Source organism: Mizuhopecten yessoensis, unplaced genomic scaffold, assembly GCF_002113885.1.
Source record: "Mizuhopecten yessoensis strain PY_sf001 unplaced genomic scaffold, ASM211388v2 scaffold9887, whole genome shotgun sequence".
Taxonomy (NCBI): domain Eukaryota; kingdom Metazoa; phylum Mollusca; class Bivalvia; order Pectinida; family Pectinidae; genus Mizuhopecten; species Mizuhopecten yessoensis.
In genome coordinates, this window is record NW_018408272.1 from 83,399 (window position 1) to 104,649 (window position 21,251).

Genomic DNA, 21,251 nt, shown 5'->3' on the forward strand with positions numbered 1-21,251 from the left:
CACCAATATAACATGTCAGTATATACCACCAATATAACATGTCAGTATCTACCACCAATATAACATGTCAGTATCTACACCAATATAACATGTCAGTATCTACCACCAATATAACATGTCATTATCTACCACCAATATAACATGTTGATTGTAGACGTAAAATTTTAGTTCTGATGACCAATTTTTTTTTTATGTCATACATAATGCTGTGTCAATTGAATATGATAATTTACAAGTTTAACAAAATCTGGAGATGCTGTGATTTGTCAAAACAGTGATAACATATAACACTACAGGTACTTTAAATAGATTTCAATGTTTCTGCTATCAAATTAATTGGAAATATTTATTTTGTCATTATTTGTAATGCATTTAAAACTGTTCATTATTAAAATCAAATCTGGAATGACTTTGCACTGCACAGATACTATACAATACTATGGTCTCCGTACTTAGGTTGATCTATGTAGTCAGCTAATAACACATAATTGTATTTGAAGGATTTCTTAAAACTATAAACAATATTTGATAAATATAATCATACATTTGTGTCCATGTCATATTTAATTTATTACTACATTATGTAGTTCAATAATTTGATATGACATAAGCATATGAGACTTTGATAAATTCAATATGACATGGACATGAATGCACGATCCTCCATATATATACCACAGGAAACTGTGCTTATGAACAAGTTATCTAGTTTGTTTTGGGACAACAATCCATTTCCATTATCTGCTCCATGTGAATCGGCCTAATTCTTCGTCATTCTCAAGTCTGACTTGTCACTATAGCTGTTTTATCTGTTTCTACGTATGTTGTTCTTTTCCTGTCGAACTTTTCTATATTTATACACTTCTGCTGATCAAGGTTTGATAAATAAACAAGATGTTTGTAAACAACTACAAATGTCTCCACAGATGTTTGTGTTGTGTTCGCAGTCGTGAAAATTACATATGAGCCTTAAAACAAACGAGCGTAGATCACCTGTCATTAACAGGGACAGCTATGTTGTATTGCCAAACGTGAACGGAAGGTGGCAGAATATCGGTGTTATACTGAACATGTATCGCCGATGTTGTTTCGACTGTCATATCACTTTACGTAGACAAAACCGTGACTCGATCGTCATCATCAGACAAGTTTGTAATCTTGACTTCATGCATTGTTGAAGCTGTGCGACATAGCATCAAGAAAAACACAACTAAATTATAAAATTTATTATTTTATTTTTTTGTTCATTTTAATAATATAATGTTGTATTTACACCAACTTAATGTTAAAATCTTTTGTACAGTCTGTTTTTATTTTAATTGACTCACATCTTTGAAATAGTGTACAGAAAAATATCCTCCAATTTTGTATCTGCCTTATGATAAATGCATAGAACAAGAGGCACATAACCTGACACAGCGCCAAACCTCTCAACATTCAGGGCCCCGTGTCATCACAATATATACATATAAATATCACTTTGTGTACGAATCCTCCCAGAACATGCCTTAGATACTGCAAAAATACTTCTGCTTTGAGAGGGATATTAATTTTTGAGTCAATTTATGATACTGTATAACATGAAATATTTGGGGGTACTTTCTTTGGTGGTTTGACAGGTCTAAACTATTTTATTAAATCAAAATTACTAATACAGTTTGATTGAACTTTGGTCATTAAAAAAAAGTTTGACAGCAGCTTTGAAAATCTTCAAATATAAATACACTAATGATTTATGTTACACAGTATACAATAATGCATATCTTGTGAATCTCAATCACAAATTAAATCACCTGGTGGTCTTCTGAACTTTTCCCCCAACTTTATTTGACTTTGGAAATTCAGTTTTTTTGGTATTTCTTTCACATTTCTAAATAATAAAACTAAAATTAATAAAGAGTGTTTTCCCTAATAAATTATAATTTGAGATCACAGGTCAAAAATCTTTTTAAAAATATGTGATTCGATACGATTATTGTTATTGCGTTATTTCTCTACACTAGACGTGGTTGCAATTAACATTGATCAGATAGTAACACCATCACAAAATCTTTGAAATAATTCGGTGGAAAGAGTACTTATGTAACAAACATTCAACATTTGATTGGCAATATGATAAAAGAGAGGTCACGACCTCCTAAACAGCACTTTGATTTTTAAATTACATCAGTTCTTTATACAAATCATTTAATTCAATCAATGATATAAATGACTATGGTAAACAATTGGAGACACAAATTGAGAGAAATGTTAAAGAGAAAATCTAACAAAATGTATTTGGTATACCTTAGATTCTCAGAAAAAAAATCCAACTTATTTTCAATCTGAATTAATCCTTCAATACTAAGGCACTGTAAGGACAGATAACCCGTAACCAACTGAGGGTACGTGCTGAAATACAGATGCGATAAAATAATGATCAAAAACTTCGGGAAATTAAAAAGAAATACTGTTAAAAATAAATAATAATATTTCTTTCCGGCTCAAACTACAATTATTGCAAAAAATGTTCGGTCTGAGAATTTTAAATAAAACAAATATTTTATGTGTATATTTAATTACAAATTGTTTTTCTAACCAAAATTCACAATTACCAATAAAATAATAGAATGACAGTTTTTCATATCAGAATTCAAACAGCATTTTGGTTTGGTATTCAAAACAATACCTCATACTAGCATGTTTTTATCAAGTTTAATGTTTCGAATTGAAATCTTTTCTGTTGTAAATGTATAAACATATCTAAAACCTTCTCACGTTCTACCTTAATATCAGTTAGCTAAATAAACAGTATCTAAATCATAATCTAAGACTGCTCCTGTCAATGGAAAGTAGATTTTCATTTTTGTAAAATCTGCTTAATATTAAAAGATAAAACCAACAAAAACTAACCATAAAAGGAATGACCAACAAAAAAAATTAAATAACTAACATGAAAAAAACATTATAGCACAAGATCTCAAAAAACTTTTGTGAACACATTGGTATTATAATTATCATTTACTGAACAAACTAAAAACACAAGCCTTTCACAGATCAAAACACTTCCTTTGTGTAAGTCATGAAAAAGGGAGTTTCCTTTCCTTGTAAAATATTACACAATACAAGAGGTATCTCCTCTTTGTATGTGTTAGAACACATCAACAACAGAATCGTCTGTGTTTCTGTTTAGAAAAAAATCACCAGTCTTTGTGTAAGAAAAGTGTCAATGAAATACATCTCTAATCATATACATGCACGCTATCATTCCAAAATTTGCATTCGATAGGTTTCAAGTTTTCAAGTTTTGTATTTGATACCCCACCAACCTTTTTAACTCATTCACCCCTGATGAAGACACATTTGAACTCTTCCAAATTAAAGGTTGGAAAACTTCATTATGAAATTTCAGGGGTGAATGTGATTAAAGGCTGAACTACCTACAGACTAAGTACACCTGCTTGTGTGTCACTGACCCAGACATAGGTACATTAAAACTCACATTTTATTTTATCTTCCACAGCAATATACAAAACTGTGAATTTAGTTCGTATTTAGCATACAATTTATCACAAGGATCCTATTTCAATGAAAAGTTGTGAAAAGTGTTAAAGAGACCTCCACAGTGTATTACTGTAGCCATATAGTTTGTTAATTCTACTTCAATCTGTGAAAAACTGCTCAAGAGAGCTACTGTAACTTAAATGTTTTTCTTGAATGCAAGACTTTGGCTGAAAATCTCAATTTCAAAAACAAGTATATAAAAAAATAAAAATTATAATGGATAATGCACTTTTTCGGATAACAAGAGAAATGTTTTGACTTCATAACGTTACTGATAGATGAAAAACCATGAAAATGATTGGGCAATGGATTTGATTTTGATTTTATTAAAATGTGATAATGAAACGCCAATTTGTGATACACAATATCTGGTGTTTAAAAATGTGACAAAGATGATGTACGGAGAACAAGTCTTTAACAACTTCTATGGACATTACGATATTGTGGAGATACATCCTCGCCTTTTTTAACATTTCAATAAAATGATTTATATATTGTTAAAGATTTCAATGTCAATGCTTCAAGCAATCTGCCATCCTGACAATTTCAGAAGAATTGTGTTCTTTGATATCCATATCTTTTTCTCTTTAATGTGAAGAATTGATTGAACATTTTTTTTTATTTTACTTCTAAAACATTAACATTAGAGTGAGCATGTATCTCCAAAAGTCATTATGTCTGTGGGATAAAAGGTCAAGACACATGAAAAGGTCAAATGCCACAAGGAGGGAGGGGAGATAAGCAAGGCACCATACTTATTGCAACATAATTGTTTTTAACAAATAAAAGGCAGATTTTTAAGATATCCAATCTTTCAGTTTTTCACTCAAACTGAAAAGCATATCAACAATAGTATTAAAATATTGAAAATATGACTTTGATATATATATAAATTTAATCATTTAATGTAACAAGATTAACATACAATTTGTACACATATTTGAAATAATAGCTGCAGTGATGCATTATGGGAGAGTCTTGTGAGGCCCCCAAAGAGATAAATCACATTTAATTCACCTTGATAACAATACAAAGTACAACAGTAAGTCTGGACTCAGTGAAAGAAACATCGCTTCTAAACTGATCAATTACATCCAAACATAACAACTAGGACAAATAGTATTAAATAAATTTGTTTCATTTCTAAGAAACAAATGTACTGAGAAGGATTGCCCCTCCCACTTTTGTGAGATCATTCTCTAGGAAACACATCAGCCTCGACTTGGGCAAATTCTTGATGCCCTCTGCCTCAACTTTTCAGTCCATTCCCTCACTAGCTTTTTCTGTTCATCACAAAAACGGCCAATGTCTGATAACTTCTCCTACAGCTGGTGGTCATACATAACCATTGCTTTCAAGAAAATACATTCAGACTTGTTGCTGTTCTACAAAGGACCATTTAAAATGGACACCAGTCTCAAATCTTTCTCCACCAGACCATTGCCCCGGCCAGTCTACACAGTTCTAAGCTATTCCTGTTCATTCTCCACAAAGGCTTCGCCCACTCAAGAGATTGTGCGCATTCACTTTGTCCATGTAAAAGTAGAATGCTGGCCTTTTTTCAAAGCAAGGATTACCTCCTCTTCTTCAGCGCTCTTCCTTCGTCCATCAAAGGAACAAACAGGTCTGACTATAGTCATACAGGTCATGGAGCTGACCAATCACAGAAAGGCTTGTTAACTGCCTTAGCTTCTGACCTTTGACCTTGGCCATAATACAGGTCACTGATAAAGCAGTAGACCATTTTGGGAACAATTTCAATTCAAAGCCTCTTGATAACTTTGACTAGCTCACTCATCATCCTTGTCTACCTGAGGCTTGATATCACAGGCCTCGAACAGCTCCTCAGGGGTATAACCTAGAAGACTCTGCAGATCACAAACAAATCGGTAGACGTAGCGCTTCCCCGCTGTCTTGTGGATGATGTGTTTGTCATAGTAATATCTCAGTCCTCGACTCAGCTTCTCATAGTTCATTTTCGGCTTGTTTTTACGAATTCCCCATCGCCGGGCGACCTCATCAGGGTCGGAGAGTTTGAATTCCCATCCGTCTCCGGTCCAGCTGATGAAATGTTCACAGGACTTGTCCGTCAGTAACTCCAGCAAAAATTGCCACAGCTGGATAGGGCCACTCCCTGAAATAGAAAAACAGCATTCATTAAATTATGATAAAAAGGTGCACTTTCTGCTACTTGTTAGCTTACAGATCATACAATTTTGCTTTTACTCATAATATTTAATATTAAAAGGAATTTTCTCTATAGACTTTATTTTTTTTAACTCCAGTTGACACAGGATTTATCTCCCCTTCCACAATGCCCACACTCACCAGAGTAACCGGCCAGGGCAGCAGCCTGAATCATGGGTTTCCCTTCACAGTAGACATTGGTCGGGGATGACTGGAGTGACCGATACCCACTGGACAGACTTGACCGAAGGTCATTGGACTGCCAGCTCTCGTTACAGTCCTGACCAGCGCAGTCCTGTGGTGACCAGGGGCACTCCTGCTTGATGCTTGGTACTGTGTGGAACGTCTGTTGGTCGTAGTAATTGTCGTGAGGAAGGCTGTCCTGTCGAATGTACTGATCTACGAAAACAAAAACAAAACCATCCAGTTAATATTTAGGTCTCTGCTGATTCGATTCTGAATCTTTAAAAATGCCGACAGGATTCTAGAATGCTGAATACCAGAACTATTCCTAAAATTCTGGTATTTAACAGTAAATATTGTTCATTATTTCCAATTTACATCCATCTATCTACAATGATACACCACCCAATAATATATTATCTAAAACTAACATGTGGTTTTATACTTCTGTTTATTATAACTGATTTAGACTTCTAAATTTGTGAATATTCATGAGCTAATTAAATATCCTAACAGAGGATTTCAAGCTAAAAATAATTCTTGCTTGCTCTTTTAAAAAATATCTTCTGGCTACCTAGACTATGTCAGTGTCAGTACCAGTAGACAGATGGATTAAACAGAGAGCAGTGTAAACCTTCTCTAAATCCCTGGATCATCTCCCGACTCTAAATCCTCTCCAAGGCCTTAACGGGGCTCCCCAGAGGGAAACCACACACAAATAGTTCAACTTGAAACAAGTTGTCATAAACAGGATCAAATTCGAATGAAAAACAGGAAAAGTTAACTTATGAAAAAAGCTCTCTGATCAAAAACAAATAATATCATGACAATGAGATGAAATATTAAGAATCAATAAAGTAAGCGCCATTTTTTTTCTTAAAACCCTGCAGCGGGCCCCGTGATAACTTACAGATGCAGGTTTTTACAAATTGTTTTGATCATTAACCAACTCCACACCAACTGACTGGGCTGGAGGGGGATAAACACTGTGGCAGTGTGTATGGTCCCCCTCCCACACATCAAACATATCACAGGACTTAGCACTAGGCCAGTCCATGGTAACTTCCCCTCAGTTTTGAGTACCAGTAAGTCGGCTAATAATGTTGGTAACAGTTCCCTCTCTGCTTATCAACAACTGAATATCCTTTCTTGGTATCTATATTTTTAATATTCATACACAATTTTAAACCACCTATTCCAATAATAACTAATATTGTTTAATAAATTGAATTTATATGCTTTTTACAGAAACCTATAAATCAGTTAATGTATTTATTTAACTTAAAACAAGCTTTTCAATCAATTATGACAAATCTTCTTTACTGATGATAATTTGTCATAAAGATAAACAGAAAACCCTGTCTAATCTGATAACTTGGTATTCTGACACACTGTATAATCCAACATCATGCTGTTATTCCATTTCTCCCATAACCTATCTAACAAGACCTGTGTATACTGCCATCTGATCCGATCCCAGTGATACCTTAGTCTCCCAAAAGGTGTCAGAATAGACAGGGGTCATTGTATTTGTTTTCACCAAAACCTTGGGTGATGGTGTTAGCCATTAACCCCCCTCCCCATTTCCAGTGCCCCCCTCCCCACAGCTGTACCTGTATACTGAGCTTTAACCTTCCAGTAACCATAGAAGCATCAATCTGGCTATTAATCTCTCCATTCCTGTATAAACCATAGACCACGTAGGACTGCTAACATTATATACCAATGAAACAGAACATCTGAATCTAAAACTCCTCCCGCCTTCTCAGGTTTCTTGGCCTGTTTCAATAATTTTAAATCATTTCCCCCATCATGTTTAGGCAGATTTTTTACAAGTCTCAACTTCATAACATTTACAAAACTCTACGAGACTTCTTCATATTTTTTCGAAAGCTTTTATCAACCAAGTTTTGACCCAAGACTTCTTTATCATCCGAAAGCCTAAAATAGAAAAGTGGAGATATACTATATCGCTAGATTTAATAAAATTCTTGCCACTCCTCCAATTCTTGCCTCTCACTCACAGCTAACGAGAAACATATTGAATGAAATATTCCAGAATAATTTTGATTTTTAAAACATGAACCAGATGTGGATATAGGTGACCCCTGACCCCCATATGCCAATGTTTGACCTTTTGGCCCTACCATAAAACCCCTGTGAAGTATTTATCTGACGTCATGCTGCACTTACATGTTTTTTCAGCCAATTGTCTAATTTCCCTGGCATTTTTTTTAAAAAATATTGCAAATAACATTTGCCTTAATGTTAAACCAGGTCCAGAAAAGTTTTATTTATCACAAAAAAATCAGTTCTCGTTACATTTTCACATCATGATTTGAAATTCTACGCAACAGTTTTCGTATAAGCAAAATGTGTCATTATCAGACAATAATCAACATAAAAAGATTTGTTTAACACTGTATTCTTGACAAATTGTCTACAATTTTTATAAAATATTTCTATTTGATATACACACACACATGTATTTGTATATGTATATATATGATGGCCTTATTAACTGAGAAAAAATCATTGTGGACGTATTTGGGACACAAGAAGTTGATTCATTATGCAAGCAAATGCATTATGATGTAAGAATGAACCAGATTTAAAGGAAACCCTTTAGATTTGATGACTTGTAGGTGACACCTTGACATTTGCGTGGTTATTTCCTGAAGAGTCCACATTGCATTATTATTTATAGTTAATTATGTTTAACTTCAAGAAGCATTTTTATAGGATTGCGAAGGATTTGAACTTTTTACAATAAAATATGTTTAAACTAAAGGATTGCTAATTATCAACAGAATTTTATAAGATATAAAAATTTGAAACTAAAAAAAAAAATAGATCCATAAAAAATTAGGATAAAAAGTATACAGATAAATCTTATGTTCTTAAGAAAATGAACTTACTTCGACACAAGTTCTCAGGGGGTGGAATAGTTGGGCGGTATTTCTGCTCTGGAATTATGGGATAGAATTCAGGGCTGTGGTCATAGTAACTGTTGTGCTCCAATCGCTGGTAATCTGAGGAATCGTCAAAACTGTTGCCATTGATAATGTTGTCGCCATTGACATCGTTCAATGCCTGCATAGACTCGCTGATTTGGCCATAAGTACCTAAGGATGGGGTAAAAAATAAATAAAATAAATTCTCAAACACATCAAAACATGTCTCATCGTCAGAAAATTTTGATAAGAGTCGGAAATAATAAGTCAAAAATCCTGAGATACATACAATCAGTCTGAAAGATGTGTTAAATGATAAGCTTGACCTTATATCAAACAGTGTCATTTTATTTCATCATCAACAACTTTTTTGATGGAACATGTATTGTTTATTTCGTAAGATACCGTGTACATGAACTGCCAAGAATATGAATGTTAATTACACTTTTTCCTGGGGCAATGTCACGGCCCATTTACAAACAAATTATTCTGCAGAGATGATTAATGAGCCTTATGAAAAAGATGATGGCCCACAACTTACATTTACTTTCAAGGTATCCCTGACTTGCTGAGGGTTGAGAGGTGGGAATCTTACTGTCACTTCGGGTATAACCTGAATAATACAACAATATCATATTAGTTACAACAATCTGTTAAATATTAAAATTTAGCCAAAAGCAAATTACCATTGGACATTAGGCTTTATTTGTACTACGCAGAAGATGTCCTATATCAACATGAATGTTTAACATAAAATTTGAATTGTTGATTTCTTTTTAAATATTTTATTACAACAATCATGCCAACCAAACATATATAAGTACAGGTATATTAAACAAATTGGCTAAGAAATTCGAAACAAAACATGATATAAAATGTTATGTGGTTTCCCCAACCAGGAGAAGTAATGGCACAAGTGATACATTTATAAACGTCAGCATGCTATACTTATATATATACAAAACATCCACTGTGTTCACTCATGCGTGCAGGAGACATGATTTTTATTACAAGTTTTTTTCTGTCATATGAAGGAGATTTACCTTGTTGCAGGAAGTGTTCACCAAAGTCGGGCATGCAAACAGGCTCACTATAATTGGGCGGGACATTGCACAGTGACGCCCTCTCTTGGGCAACCTCTGAAAAGGGGAACAACTTTGTTAGAACTGTTTTTCTAAAAATGTGAAAATTTCATCTTTGACTTGAAATATCCTTGTGCATGTCCTGAACTAGTATTCATGTCAAAACCATTTTTGTTGTGAGCGTGATTTGCACTTATTTTGTGTGAGAAGACAAGAGTTGACATGCCAGGCAAAAACAATGCAAACATTGGATTCACTCAAAACCCTTCACAATATATAATCATGCTTTACTAGTACATAACAGTTACAAAACAGAACAAAATCTCTAATCTTTCCATTTGTTTTGTGAAGTAAAATATCAATAATCCTTGATTTAGTCAGACAGTCTACACCCAACTAACATGCATCTTCAACAAATCATTTCTATGCTTGCCTACGTGTACTTCTAGTTAAACGAACTCACAAATTCTTTCCTGTCTACTTTCCAATAAAATGTCCAAAATATTTTCCCTGTTATCACAAACAATATGAATATGTGAAAACCCCTCCCCTTATTTACTACAGGTTTTTTGTGTCTGTACTTTCCTTATCCTACCTTTTAACCTCAAGATAAAGTGTCCTAATCCCAGCTTTACATCCTCCATCACTAACTCAACCCCTTACAACCTACCACCCATCTGCCCTACCCCACCCCCTAACAACAAGCCACACCCACCTTTCTGAAGCTCCTGTAAGTGTTCCCAAAGGATGTCACCCATGTAGGGTGGTGCCAACTTCAGGAACTCGTCTTTGCCATTCTTGATCATCTGTTGACCATTGATGGCGAAGTTGCCCATACTGATTCCCTGGACGTTGAATTCCTTGACCGCCCACTGTAGCCACTGAACAACCTGAATCTCGCTCCACTGGATGGGATCTAAAAACAACAAAAGTAGGTCAATGAAATAAAAAGTAGGTCGATGAACCTTATATTTTTGCAAAAAATGGTACCTGGTATTTATGTTTTGTTGTTTTTAAAGTAATATTTTGAAACATTTCAAAACTCCATAAGAGAAATGAGAAAACTTTATCTCTGTTAAGAATTTTAAGAAACTGTAACATTTGAATATTAGCTGTAGGGAATCGTAAAATCTTTTCTATACTCTAAAATTAAAATGTTCAAATCACTGCATTTTACATTACCAAAGTATCCAAAGTCAATTTAAAGAGTATCTGTGTACATCAGTGAAAGATGATACTCCCTTACTATCACAATACTCATCAATAATTTCTACTTGTGGTAAAAACCTCTTCACGGGAATCTCTTTAAATATTCCCACTGAGTTTACAGATCTGATAAATGTAATGGCAATGCACATTGCATTCTGTACAAAACACCTACGCCAAGTAAAACTTCAGTAAAATAATACTTACAGTGTTCAAACATTCTAGAAACTAATCTGACAGATGCAGGTAAAATGTTCAGGTAAACCAGTGATCCTGCGTAGGTATCAATTTGAGCTTTAATCAAGTGTAGACCAGCACCTGTACTTTATACCTGCGCTGAGCGATCACTTCAAGTGTTTTAACTAATTACTCCTTAACGTAATTTAAATGCAATCTGATGTTGCAGGTAGCACACGTCTATGATGTCCGTCCCTAAGGAGAATCAAACGTATGAGCGTCTATGATTCTGTGTCGCTGATAACTTTGTCAGGCGAAGCCATACAGCTAACAGACAGCCTTCACCGGTCTCTCTCAAACACTTATCCGTAATTGTCCCTCGTCACAAGGGAATTTACACGGCGTCACAATAAAATGGCGTGTTAATTTTTAAAAACAAATCTGAAAGACCTATTTAGCGATAATTATTTTGGCCATTAAGCCCCGTGATTTGCTAAACACATCGGGCTATCACTGTCGATTACGGATATTACATTCACATGATTTGTGTTCAATTTTAACCAAATTGGATGATGAACAGTAGACCGAGGTGTTTTAAAACAATTATTTTGATTCAAAATCATAGCACTATATACAGAATTAAAGGTTACTGTTGTAACGGAGAGGGTCATTTTAATATTGAAAGTGCCAGTATAGGCCGCCTGTACAGTGCGGAGCAGATCAGCCATTGGTAAATTACTCATTAGTTAGAAGAGCAAGCACCTGCCACGATGGCCGCTCGACCAGCGGCCACTGAGGTATTATATATACCGAACTCACCAAATATCACACTTGGCAAGTGACAGATGGTCTAATTAGTCAATTTTTCAAAATTATATTTGTCATTTTTAGTACTTTCTGAATGCTTCAATTTTCCCATCACTGCATCCCAATTTCATAAATATTTGTCCAATTAAAATCACCATGGCAAATTTTCTTGTCAAATTTATTCATTTTATTAAATATCTATTGTTGTTATTAATTGGTTTTAATTTCATCTAATTCATCATTAATTTTCCTAATTAACTTCTCCTTTTTTCACATACCAATTCATTAAATCACTTGACTCGATTAGAATTTTATCCCATCTACTGCTTGCTTCTCTAGATCTCCGGATTTATACTGTCATTGTTTAGTTTAGCAAATTATCCATCTGAACTATCTATAAAGAAGCATACATACCTTTTGGAATATTGTATTTTTGCATGTCTATGTCGAAGCTTTTGAAGCACTCGAGGAAGGCCTGCGACACCTTCTGGTTGGATCCCGGGGTGAGAGGGGGAACCTGGGGGGTCTGAGGAATGTCTACAAAACACACAAAAAGGAAATTGTCATAAGTACAGCAAACAGAATAATTCTGGCAAGTGTATTCCTAAAATCCTGAACAAAAGGTCCATGCCAAAGTCCAGAATCTGTTAAAGTAGATAAAATGATATTTAAAACAGATACAAAACTGCAAAGTTTCAACTACTTGTTTTTAGGTAAGTATAACCTTTTACCTGTAAAACTGAAAGATTCATCTGCTCCAAACAACACAAAACATTCTCAAAATATAAACACATTCTTAGAAACGAAAGGGCGTATGCTCAATCCAGTTCACTTTTGGAACCAATGACATACAACTACCAGTATTTAACACGCATTAACGTAGGATACATCATCACTGCATACAGACACACACACTTAATCTGAACTCTTTTGTGAAGGGAGACACAAAAAAGTCCAGACACGATTTTAACTGGGTTTATCTATTCTGGTAGAATGCTAATCGTTGGTTAATTAAGATAAGTTATCTCATCTTTAAATTGTATAATTTCAATTTACACATTAAAGTAAGTGAGGACTATCTCTACATGGCACCTACGCTTGCCCTCTAATCCGCTGATGAGTCTGAAATCGGATTCCTACCTATCATCTCAGTTGATTAGAGTTATCTGCCCAACTGGTTCCTGGCTTGCCCTCACTCTCTTATAACAATGTATGTTCTCCAAGATCAAGCAAGGTTAAAACAACTGAAAGGGACCGGAGAACTCTCGTTGAAATCTTAATCCACCCAGGCCTAACCTCCAGCTTGGTTATCCATGAACGTACATGGAAAAATGGCAAATAAAAAAGCTTCTTTTTACTTGTTGTTAGCCAAGATGAGCATATTACATTGCCTACCGATGAATGTTTCCGTATGCAAAGGCAAATTTTTTATACAAGTGCAGACAAAGGTAGTAATATCTTCACACACAAAAAACGAAGAATACACAAATGAAGAGCTCTCCTTCTTAACAACGCAATGTTAAGATTGTAAATACGTCATGCCAAAACAAATGCTTTTGTATATTTACTAATGAAAAGGTGAGCGATGGATAATCGTTTTGTAAACGTTCTTCTGATCTGTAGACAAGGTACGTTAGACAAACTTGTGTCGTCATCACAGACAGTGTCGGAGATGAAAAGTACATAAATCAAAAGCATAAGTTAGAAACAACAATCTCACAAAGTTAATCGTTTCTCTGTTTTACACCTGATCTCCCAATTAAACATCGCGAGTTATGTGTCCGTGTTCTGGTAATGTTAACAAGGGCAGAAGCGTGTTTAGTTCGGCTATCAGAGGGGAGCGTACCGTTAACTTGTCTTTGAAGAATAGATACAAGACAACACGTAATGTTTGTTGGATTAAAGACACTGACCTCTCTGCTGCGACCACAACTTACCTGTAGAAACAGGTAAAAATCGTCTTAATTACCAAATATATTACCCCACGGAATGACTCTTCAGATGAAATTAGACATGTACAACTTGTAATGTCTGTTCAACTTTATAGCTCTGACCACAAACAGGTAAAATAATTGCCAAATATATACGGTGTTTTACCCGCAGAATGAGGACATCAATTGGATTAGACAAATGTGTTTGTGTAGATTAAATTACAGCATTGTGTTTATATACATTAAATAAGATTTACATGTTTGCCTATGTTACAGCTATAGGGACAGTTACGTATCTGCTGGAGAGCAATACACTTTACTAATATCTTATTGTTGTAAAAGCTCTACCAGGTAGAACACTAAACTCAATCTCCCCTGAAACACATTTGAACTCTTCCAATTCAAAGGCTGGAATAGTTCATTATGAAATTTCAGGGGTGAGTGAGTTAATAGACTAATTACCCACTGTCAGGTAGAATTATATTACAACTTTGTTACTCAATCTACAGGTGACACAGCCAGGTTTATATCTACACATATAGTCAGTGAGAGTTCAAATATTATTGCCAAGAGATAAGCTTTCGCAGATGAAAATCTGTAAGGTGGTCGGCTCACCTTTGAGAACTAATGAGTCCGCTGTACCAACGTTAAGACATATTGTCAATAGCGAAGTCGGCAGAACATAATTTTTTTTAATACCAATGTTAGCTATTTATTGCGCTATCGTTACAGAGAGTGAAGCCTGCACAGTGAAATGTTTGTAAAAAAGTGGGTTTTATTACTGATGTCAGGTAGATATGGCCAGAACCTACAGGTAGGACACGTAATCCATCCCAAGTTACCTGTCTGTTACTTTTACTTGGATGAACACATGATGTAATTGGGGACATGTTAACTGTTGTAGCTGGTCTAGCTGTACTTGTTTTACGCCTGGGCTCTCTTGTTCTGTCCCAAACCTTCACTCTAGACCTACTGGTGATACAAGTTAACGCGACAGGTAAAAATCTTCCTCATTCTAACCACAACTGAGAGCAACAACCTCCTAAAATTTCCATCAGAACGACAAATTGCTCTCTGCTAAAGAAAATGCTAAAACAGATCACCATTAGCTACAGTTGAAGGTTATAATTACTCCCTACAACGAGGTGAACACCTGCCTTATTCTCCCATAAACAACAGGTAAGCATCTACCTTGAAATATTCCTCCATGAATGGCAGGTAAACATATTCTATATTCTGCCGAATTATTTCCACTGCTGATTACAGTAACAACCTGCCCAATATCTACAGCAAATTGCAGATAAAAATCTACCAAAATCTCCGCCTGATATTTGCGTCAGGGCATTATTCATAAGATAAACATGCCAACAAATGCCTGTTGATTATTTTTATACGGAGCAGATATCAAAATCGTAAACTTCGTAAATATATGGGTGTGTATAGCAACTGTAGTTTACCTTACCCAGTTTCTACAATATCACTGTAGGAACAAAATCTTCAACAAAAATTGAGAAACGTTTTCCAATTTTGCATTAAATCTAATTTGACACATAACAGAGATATCATATATCCTTTTAAAAATCTATTAACATTTTTTGTAATGGTTTAAGTTCTACATGAGTGACTTTGGCCTATATATATATTTTTATAAAAACCGCAACGGAAACAAGCTTATTTGTAGATGTTGAGACACACAAACAGTTTCCTGTCGTTTTGCCTGTATTCAATCACATTCGACACCACTTACACCAACTTGATGATTGTAAAATAAAACTACAAAAACGCCCACACAAAACCGCCATCAGTTGCGGCAGATATAGGACACGTGGTGACAGGATGCAGGGACCGTGACAGAGAAAATATAAACAAATCTTTGCCAGGACAAGTAGCAGGATGTTCCATGTTGTGTAAGCTAAGAAAACCTTTTAATAGTCTCGAGGCACCTCTGAAAGATTACAGCAAAGAATTATCTCAATGTTTTCTTACATGGTTCTAAAGTTGGAGATTTTTCTTTTGGCAAAGAAATCTTACAAGGAAAATCTTACAGAAATCTAATGAAGTCAGAAAATCTGACTTGTCAATTTAACTCATTCAACCCTGAAATTTCACAATGAACTATTCCAACATTTGGAATTGGAAGAGTTCAAATGTGTCTTCAGGGATGAATGAGTTGAAGTAGAATCCATGTACCACAAACAAAGGATGAGTAATCTGTCCAAAAAAGCTGACCAGGCTTGTGGTCAAGGGTCACACTCGGTCACTCCACTGACACACTTCTGACCACATGTTGTCAAGGTATACCTTATACCTGCAAATTTATCTGTGGTCAAGCACAGGGCTGACCGCCACTATAAATAAGGCCTGTGATTCACTCTTTTATGGTCAGGAGGCTTGTTCTGGCCAGGAAACGATGACAAAGGCCTGATAATGTCCATAATTATGATGTAGCTCGTCCTAACATTAGGAACACGACCTGGACAAATCATCATGTTCACATGTCACCCTTCATATTTCTGATGAATGACAATATGGGTAATTCTTATGAATGAAGTCATAGGCCTTTCTTTCTAACATGATATTTTTTGAAAGAAAAAAAATTGTGAATCAATTTGTCACAAGCATGTTTATTTCTTTTACATCCTATTACAACTTTTTGTATATTTTAAAAGAAACCTCTCACGTCTACTTTTTTAGGTGTTTCAAATTGATGACCGGATGGCCATCATTACCTGTTCACTCATGTGTGACCAAAGGTAACGCAATTTGACAGGTGTGAACAGGTGAAAAGCAAGGACCAAAAGCTGTAAAACCAATATTTAGCAACTTTTTAAACTGAGAGAAGGTCAGAATAACTTCTTGATCAAGACACTGACAAAACACAGCACTGATTATACAAGTAGAGCAGGAAATATCCCATAATTAACAATACAGATGAACAAATAATGCTAAAACCAGGGTTAATTCTGAAATAACCTTTAGAAATGCTTCGTTATATAACACCTGAGTACTTCCTTCGTTAGACCCTCAGGTATGCTAATCAGCTATTTTCCATATAAATAATATGTTTTTCTGTCTAATGTAAACTTGGACCCCCTGACAAAGTGATTCTTGTTTCAACCTTTCCTTGTTACATCATCACTGCTAATGGTTACAGTGTCTCAGGAGTAGCTCTATGAACAGTGATGAACGTGAATTGTTGCGGACATTAAGAGATAGGGTGGTGCCGAACTACATCCCACTGGCACCATCGTCAATTTATCTTCATCTTGTTGCTAAGCTCCATGTAAGTGATATGAAGTTCTAACACAACCAACCAGAAAAAAATTCTTTAAAATCAAATGTACAAACTTCAGAATGTACTATACAGTTCACCTTACGAGAAACAATGAGAAACATACTCAGAAACAGTTACCATCTTCAGTTCAATAAAGACAGGACAATTTTGTCTTAATTATTCATATAGGTAAAATAGCATATCAGGAATTTGTATTTAATGTTTCTGCATTCATTGGAGACAATAAATATGAAAACATAAATCCATAGATATTTCACCAAACCCACCCCAGAAATTGCCAGGTAAGAGATTTGCGGTAATATCAGAAATTTCTTAAGATCCTGTACATTAATAAGAACTAGAAATGATCTATGTTAGAATTACTATGTCGTGGCCTTGTTACTGGTAGCCTAATCGTGTTCGTACACTAGGCTCAGATAAGTCAATTTTAAATTTTTCCTCTCTTACATCCGTCGCTGTGGCGACAGCTTACATAACCTCCCACATACTCCAGCTACCTAGCAGGGGAGATCACTGTAGCTAATGCTTTCTATGCTGACACCCCGTTATCACACTTAACACCAGTCCTTATCAATGAACAGGACACCCTATTGAGATTTAAGGGGTAGATGTTTGATTTAAAAGTACCTGAATTTCTCTGGCCTGGAATATTTTCAAAATCAAATTACTTAATTCATCAAACGAAGAGAATTGCTTGTATTCAGTATAACGTTGATGATGTTGTACAATTTAGCTTAAAGGGAGACAACTATGTTTTTCTAAGAAAAGGGAGATAACTTAAGCTAAATTACGGCCACCCAAGAATGTGGCTGACATTCCTCTGTCAATAGTAATGCATGTTAGACTCCTGAGCAAACAATTAAGTATTGATTTTTTTCACAAGATGTTTTCGTTTCCAAACAACGACTCTCTTATGACACAGTTGTAAAGAATCACAGGTATGACAATATACAGGTAACGTGATTAAATCGTTACAGGTAAAGGATCGAGATTGTGCAATACGATTGATGGCTTTCAAAAGTCTTAAGAATTTCAATTCAATACAATTGTCAACATTCTTGAAATGTTGCTCTGGAGATTATGATCAGTGTCTTTGAAGTTTAATTATACACCTTTTAAAAAGAGGGAGAAATGTTTATCAGTTTATAACCTGGGATTAAATCTGGATACTGTAACTGTTCATGATAGACTTCTAACATGTTTTCCATTTATGTTTTTTTAATCACACAATAAGGTGGGTTTTAGCAGGAAGAAACTCAAGATTCCCTGACGCCTCCACTTTATACAAGGCCATAATAAATATCATTTCACTTTCATTAAATAATTGTATAAATGTCTGTCATTTCAACATCAGAAATATTGTATAATCTACGGTATGAATTATTCAAATAACAACCGTTTAGCTTCACAGCCAAGAAAAGGTTGTCCCTTTTCAAATAACAAAACAATTATACTGAAATAAAGCAGAATAATTGTGAATGTGTAGAGGGATCACACAGTGTTGTTACACAGACAGATACATAATTATAACGAATGAAAATGTCATCTCCATGTAAACTGTGTTAATGTTCCTGCTTGTTAAGTGATAAATGTAGGCAACAACTCAGGTCTAAAGTTTAGGCATATGTCGTACAGAGCTGAAACAATTCATTGGGCATGTGAATAAAAAATACGGCGTAGGACTCAAAATGAACACTGCAAAAATAATTGAATATCATTGCTAAATTTTAGATAATTTTTTACAATGTCATGTCATCCTAAAACTGTATAGAAATTAAGGTCATAATATGTTCATATAATACATTTTTTTAATATAAATGAAAACTAGCAAAAATACTGAAAATTAATCCATTTTTAGGTGTTAAAGTGTAACTAATGATATATTGAGTTTAATTTGCTGTGATCTGGTATCTTTTATGGAAAACATTATAAATCTGAATTCCCGTTCCCCTCAGGTAACTCCGTCTGTTTGCATCAATGCCACAAGTTTTTTTTATCAGAAATATCCATCTTTAAACTTAAGTGGAAGAAAATAAATTCCCCTACATTAAAAGATGATGAAAAATCCAATGCCTGCAGTTTTGACTTGACATCTTCATACAAAAACGTCTAAAATTAAGGGACAATGGTGGCCGTTATGCTTGGATGATGTGTCAAGCCCTAAACACGATCTGATTATCGGATACTTTCGCTCCCTGCCAAAAATAAAAGTGTACAGTCCGCTTTTTCCCCTCCTTTCTATAGGCACAGATTGTCAAGTCCTAGTCAGCTTGCAATATAATGCGAGAATAATCGTAGATTAGGTGACAACGCTTCAGTCGGCACACCCGAAGAAACACAGAAGGATCACTGGAGTGTGTCTCACGGTAAAACGCCAGGTGCCTAAAACATTTTGCCGAGGAAGGGGATAATCATTCCAATTGGGCGTAAATGACTGGTTTCTAACTAGCTTCTAGCTCGACACCTCCTCTAATGATGCCTGCCTACAGAGCAACTCACGGGCTAATGCAAATAGAGACAGCATGAATGGGTACAACTGAATGAAATCCACAGTTAACCATACACGCTACCCTGCGGCACCTCAATTGAAGTTTTTCATGAATGAAAATCAGTTTAATATAAAATTTCAACCGAAATTGAAAAGTTTTTTTATGAATGAAATCCAGTTACTCCAATACTGCTGTGTAAATATTTCTACTGTCTGTCAAGGTAGTTTATTCCTATATATGGAAATAGACTCTATGAATGTCTTATGAAGGTAAGCTAGCTCCATTCACAAATGACCTTTTACCTCTCCCTGGAGATTAGTGTGACCCCTGACCTTTGAGTATTTTGTGAATGGGGCCTGGCCCTGAGCCAGTCTGTCTGTAGTTACACTGTAGACCCTGTGAGAGATTTCAGTGCCAAGTTCTACTGGTGTATCATAACATGTGTTTCTGCCAGTAATTAAAGAGATATAAAGGCTTGCTATCTTCATCACTGGCTCTGTGTGAGGAGGGGGCAGGGGAGGGGGATCCAGGGGATGTGTAGAGAAGTAAATGAGCTAAAAGTTTGATACTTATTTACTGCCACAACTTTTCCTACAAACTTGCAAATATTATTTTTTAAATATGAGGGAAACATCTTTGGATATAAATATGTATTTCATTCTTAATGATAGTGAAATATATGTTAATATTTATTCGTCCTAAAATGTTATGCTAAACAGTTTTAAATCAAATGGAGGTAAGAGCTTGGAGCAAGAGGAGAAATGATTTCCCTAAAACCTTATGATGAATATATCCAAGGGCTGAGTAGTAGTACCAGTTAGTGAATATGTAGCTGTATTTGTTTACCATAATATAAGCAATATATCAAAATGTTTGGTGCTGAATATTCATAACGTAGTTCATACAATAGTAACATGTTTTATAGGATAGAAACAGTGTCACTCCCTTGTGTAATAAAATGTACTTTAGAGTCTGAGAGTTTCTGCTGATATATATACCTAATATACATAACAAATAACATCTACTTCAGATAAATGAGATGGTGAAGCCAGCAAGCTTGATAGAAATACATGAATATGTATATATCATAGTTAATGAGAATGCACACAAGTTAATGTATTTTGTATATGGTTTAAATGTTCATGTATATCACATTTTCTTTCAAGGAATCACCAAGCAAGTTGGGACAAAATAAAGTCTGTGCATTAGAGCCCAAATAAACACTATTTATATAGCTAATAAAATGTCCTTCTTCTTGCAAGTGATTTTATCAGAAATTCTCATGAAAGCATTAAGTATTAATTATTTCTTAACAAGAATGTAGACCAATAAAACCTTTATATAGACATATATATTATAAAGGAAGATGGTTAGGTATTCCTCGTCAAGAAAGAACC

At 34.9% G+C, this 21,251-nt stretch overlaps 1 protein-coding gene across 5 annotated transcripts in view; it reads right to left on the reverse strand.

Moving 5' to 3' along the window:
* Positions 1-1,246: 1,246 nt before the first annotated feature.
* The window catches only part of LOC110458971 (protein c-ets-1-B-like), an 83,695-nt gene continuing 63,690 nt past the window's right edge, over positions 1,247-21,251 (reverse strand). For 4 of the 5 annotated variants that reach the window (XM_021510962.1, XM_021510963.1, XM_021510966.1 and 1 more), the window contains 7 exons: positions 12,554-12,676; positions 10,665-10,865; positions 9,911-10,006; positions 9,409-9,480; positions 8,832-9,038; positions 5,872-6,129; positions 1,247-5,677 (listed from right to left, as the gene is read on the reverse strand). In XM_021510962.1, the coding sequence (XP_021366637.1) occupies positions 5,334-5,677; positions 5,872-6,129; positions 8,832-9,038; positions 9,409-9,480; positions 9,911-10,006; positions 10,665-10,865; positions 12,554-12,676 (1,301 nt within the window). In that variant the 3' untranslated portion in view covers positions 1,247-5,333. The remainder of the gene's footprint in view (positions 5,678-5,871; positions 6,130-8,831; positions 9,039-9,408; positions 9,481-9,910; positions 10,007-10,664; positions 10,866-12,553; positions 12,677-21,251) is intronic. The other variant, XM_021510964.1, reaches the window with a different exon arrangement.